At 36.2% G+C, this 5,308-nt stretch overlaps 1 protein-coding gene across 1 annotated transcript; it reads left to right on the top strand.

Annotated features, from left to right (window-relative positions):
* Nucleotides 1–1,631: 1,631 nt before the first annotated feature.
* On the top strand, nucleotides 1,632–5,039 carry LOC114544929 (the record flags this gene model as incomplete). Its single annotated transcript, XM_028563413.1, has 4 exons — nucleotides 1,632–2,393; nucleotides 3,748–3,934; nucleotides 4,288–4,435; nucleotides 4,800–5,039. Coding segments are annotated over exons 1-4 (814 nt in total), but the record flags the coding sequence as incomplete, so codon positions are not given.
* Nucleotides 5,040–5,308: the final 269 nt, after the last annotated feature.

Below are 5,308 nucleotides of genomic sequence, written 5' to 3'. Positions count from 1 at the left end.
GGACATCGTTATACATCACTGGACATCATTATACATCACTAGACATCATTATACATCACTGAACATCATTATACATCACTGGACATCATTATACATCACTGGACATCATTATACATCACTAGACATCATTATACATCACTAGACATCTATACATCACTAGACATCACCAAGCATCAATAGACATCATTATACATCACTAGACATCGCTGGACATCATTATACATCACTGGACATCATTATACATCACTGGACATCATTATACATCACTAGACATCACTATACATCACTAGACATCATTATACATCACTAGACATCATTGGACATCATTATACATCATTGGACATCATTATACATCACTAGACATCACCAAGCATCAATAGACATCATTATACATCACTAGACATCGCTGGACATCGTTATACATCACTGGACATCGCTGGACATCATCATACATCACTAGACATCATTATACATCACTAGACATCATTATACATCACTGGATATCACTAAGCATCAATAGACACCATTATACATCACTAGACATCGCTGGACATCATTATACATCACTGGACATCATTATACATCACTAGACATCACTATACATCACTAGACATCATTATACATCACTAGACATCACTGGACATCATTATACATCACTAGACATCACCAAGCATCAATAAACATCATTATACATCACTCAACATCAATAGACATCATTATACATCACTAAACATCATTATACATCACTGGACATCACTAGACATCATTATACATCACTGGACATCACCAAGCATCAATAGACATCATTATACATCACTAGACATCGCTGGACATCATTATACATCACTGGACATCACTAAGCATCAATAGACATCATTATACATCACTAGACATCATTATACATCACTAGACATCATTATACATCACTGGACATCACCAAGCATCAATAGACATCATTATACATCACTGGACATCATTATACATCACTGGACATCATTATACATCACTAGACATCATTATACATCACTAGACATCGCTGGACATCATTATACATCACTGGACATCACTAAGCATCAATAGACATCATTATACATCACTAGGCATCGCTGGACATCATTATACATCACTGGACATCATTATACATCACTGGACATCATTATACAACACTAGACATCACTGGACATCATTATACATCACTAGACATCTTTATACATCACTAGACATCACCAAGCATCAATAGACATCATTATACATCACTAGACATCGCTGGACATCGTTATACATCACTGGACATCGCTGGACATCATCATATATCACTAGACATCATTATACATCACTAGACATCATTATACATCACTGGACATCACTAAGCATCAATAGACATCATTATACATCACTAGACATCGCTGGACATCATTATACATCACTGGACATCACTAAGCATCAATAGACATCATTATACATCACTGAACATCGCTGGACATCATTATACATCACTAGACATCACTAAGCATCAATAGACATCATTGTATATCACTGGACATCACTAAGCATCAATAGACATCATTATACATCACTGGACATCGCTGGACATCATTATACATCACTGGACATCACCAAGCATCAATAGACATCACTAAGCATCGATAGACATCATTATACATCACCAGGCATCACTGGACATCACTAGACATAATTATGCATCACTAGACCTCACCAAACATCACTAGACGTCACTGGACATCACTAGACATAACTAAGCATTACTAGACATTAGTGAACATCACTCGGAATCACTGAACATCACTAGACATCACAAGGCATTATAATCCATCACTAGACATCACTAAACAGAACAAGACATCAGTAGGCATCACTAGACAGTCACTGAACATAATTAAACATTTATGTTAGTATCCTAATACTTCATGAAGAATAATTCAAAAGAAATACATCATCAAACGATTTTTCTACTGATTTACTCATTAAATTTCAACATGACACATGCCAAGGAAATTACGCACGCGCACATTAGGCAAAAAACCATGTGACTCAATTTGGCTTCAGTTTCATATCTGTGTATATGATTATGAGCACATGTCTCTGAGCTTTGCTAAAAATAAAATACTTGTTTCTTGTTGATGTCAATGCCAAATGGAGCCTGTTGATGAAGTCGAAGCGGCTTGTGAAGAGGTAGATCCCAATAAGCTTATATCTAAGAACGGTGTTCTTGGATATGAACGTACAAATGGGTTTGAAGAGATAACAAATTTCGACGTAAAAGTCGATGGGTATGTTGGGGATGGAGAAGGGAGTGTTATAGGGTACATCATCCGTATAATTTTAGCAGTGAGGGATCCATTTATATCGGCAGATAATGACAGATCGTCAAGGTAAGATGTGTTGTTAATTTTTTTCTGCACCCACCTAACCGGCAGCTAGCTATGTATATTTTGTTAAAATAAACACTGCCACTCAAACGTAATTTTGTTGTTTCGGTGCGTATTAAAACAGCACTTAAATATCATGAAAAGTATAAAAATTGAAGACTGGCAAGCTTTTTGTTATGTTTAAATTAATAATAGAGGATATTAGGCGGTGATTTTTTCTTCGAGTGGTGAGTAAAAATGTTACGCATGAGCGCAGAAAATGAGAAAAATATAGTTCTCACCACGACTAGTGCGTCCACGTTTTTTGTGCGCATGCTCAGCAAGTTACCAGATGCATTCAATGCAAACCCATTGGATAAAACTGCTCGCGTAACTTGCCGAGCACCTGCAGTTTATCAATTTTTTATCGTCGGCTTTAAAGAAAGCTGGGTACAGAATAACATAATTTTCGGCAGTGTTTACAACGTGTAGTTCCAACTCTGTATCTAGATTTACTCTGTAATAATACATAGCATATTACACTGTCGCGTGAAGATATATATGTTATTTACCGGCTGCGAGGTTCGGATAGAAAAATATTTTTCAGGGAAATAGGGAAATATTTTTCTATCCGGAAGAACCAAAACGGTAAATAACGTATTTATTTTTTTACAAAAAGCGGCGTTCGGTCGTATCGTAGTCAGACTCATAAAATATAGGATTCCGGACAGTGGTCAGATATCGTAAAATTCCACCCCCTGCTACAGCCAATCAGCTTGCAGGAAAGATTGCAGGGAAGATTGCTCATTACCATAGCCTGCGTCTTACCGGCGTTCACCGTTAGATAGTATCATAGTTGTCAGAAAACTAACGATCAAGAATATTCACGTCCGTGTTGATGCGAACTAACAAGCAAACTCACAGGCAGAATATAATGCGGTCCCGAATTTGGCGTGGGCACCGCAATTCCACTGTAATCACCGAATTATACAGTATAGAAATTTAAAAAATTGATAGATATAAATGTATGATTACCTACTACAAATGTGCAAAAATCGCTAACAAAAGCTAAAACTCGGCAAATTTCAAGATCCGACTTCAAGTTCATATACGACTTCAAATTCGATCGGTCTTCGAAAATAAATGTTTATTTAGTCATTTGAGTTTACAAATAGCTTACGTGCATGTTGATTTTTATAGAGTATTTTACAAATATCTGCTGCAAGTACTTTGTGAAAACAGGGGGAAGCATGAATCACTACACTTGCTTGGAATAGAATCACGGGCAAATTCCATAAACCAGAATTTTCAATTTCTAGGAAATAAATATTACTTATTGGTTATTAATAATTCGGTTCTTTTAATGACTGTTTTCTAGGCAATTTTTTTTAACCAACCGGCAGCTTGGTAACAACACAACGATAGTAAACTGCCTCACTGCAAAATTCCCACCGCTGTGGATTGCCCAGTCAAAGGACATGTTTCTGCCGCAGTTTGTATACAGTCTATGCAAGGAGTACATGAAAACTCCAAGTGAGGAAATAAAAAGTTTCAAACCTGTAGAGGTAAGTAATTTGTTGATTGTTGCGCAAATGCGTTTTCTGTTTTTAGGGCATTAAGCTTTCGTGGCATGAGCCACGAAAGCTTATAAGGTTAATTTGTGGGTTTGCATGAATCCCATGCTTTCTAAACGCACTGCATTTCACAGTTTTGAAGCTGCGCAAAGGCCACGAATGGACTATGACTCGTGTCCAGCACTATTAGCATCTGCGGATAGCTGTTTCGCCCTTTTGCGGCTAAATGGTGATATATATTACCGTAATTACTCGAATAAACGCCTCCCTCAAATAAACGCCGCAGGGACAAGCAAAAATATCATTAAATGCCGCCCTCAGTGTTCATGCTATATTTTATACAGATTGTTGGAAAACAAAAAACTGATGATGTATGGGTTTTTAATCCACATGTGCATGTCGACAAGAATGGAAGGCTTATCCCGCAAGACGAAAGAGCATATGTTTCGATGGAAGCAAGTAGCTTGCCATATTTACGAAATATTAGCAGTGGTAATAAATACATGTACCTTCATATGCCTTCTTTTTTTATCCATTCAGTAAAGAATTAGTCATCAGGGTTTATTACCGGTATACAATAGACAGTTATGGATAATCTTCGCAGCTATCTTCTCCGTATAACTTTAATAAATAGTGTTATCGTTAAAAGTAATAAGTACTAAAGAATTACTATAGCTTCTTTAAAAAGATAATTTATAAAAATTACACTGAATTATTTTCCTCCAAAACTCGAAAGTATTTAAATTTGCAATGAAGAACGTTGATTTTGAAACTCAGTAAATTATCATTAATTGCACCTGAGCATTAATATTAGTTTCAATCGCTAGAAGGTAAAGAGTTTTATAATTATGTTTAGATTTAGATGATGGAGCAGCATTTAAACGACTTTTGGTCACGGAGAAGGCGTTGTTTCAAAACAACTATCCCCAAGTTGTGTTGGCCCATGCTGGCAGTAGCATGGCGTGTAATTATGATCTTATATTAAAAAAATTTGATGGATGTGCCATTCCAGTGCTCATGGGACCATCAGTATCGGGAAAGACTACCGCCTTGAAAGCTGTAATGAGTATATTTGGCATACGAAAATTTACGTGTGGTTAGTGGTTTTACTCATATGGCCAAATAAATGCATGCTATACTTTAGATACAATCTTGCATGGACCTTGAGTTGTGACGATTATTCCAAATGTTGCATCTATTTCAAGTTAACGATTCACCCAAATTTTTTTTAAACTTAAAATGTTTGTCTGCTTACAAAATAATTAAATAAAGTGCGTTTATTTTGTTCTTATAGTGCTTCATGTGACTTCAGTTTTTCGGGTTTGATCATTATTTGAGATAATGATCACTATTTGCCTTTTGATG

Source organism: Dendronephthya gigantea, unplaced genomic scaffold (genome assembly GCF_004324835.1).
Source record: "Dendronephthya gigantea isolate DGI-Jeju-01 unplaced genomic scaffold, DenGig_1.0 001060F, whole genome shotgun sequence".
Taxonomy (NCBI): domain Eukaryota; kingdom Metazoa; phylum Cnidaria; class Anthozoa; order Malacalcyonacea; family Nephtheidae; genus Dendronephthya; species Dendronephthya gigantea.
Note: the sequence above shows the minus strand (reverse complement) of the source record. Positions and strands in the feature narration are given on the sequence as shown.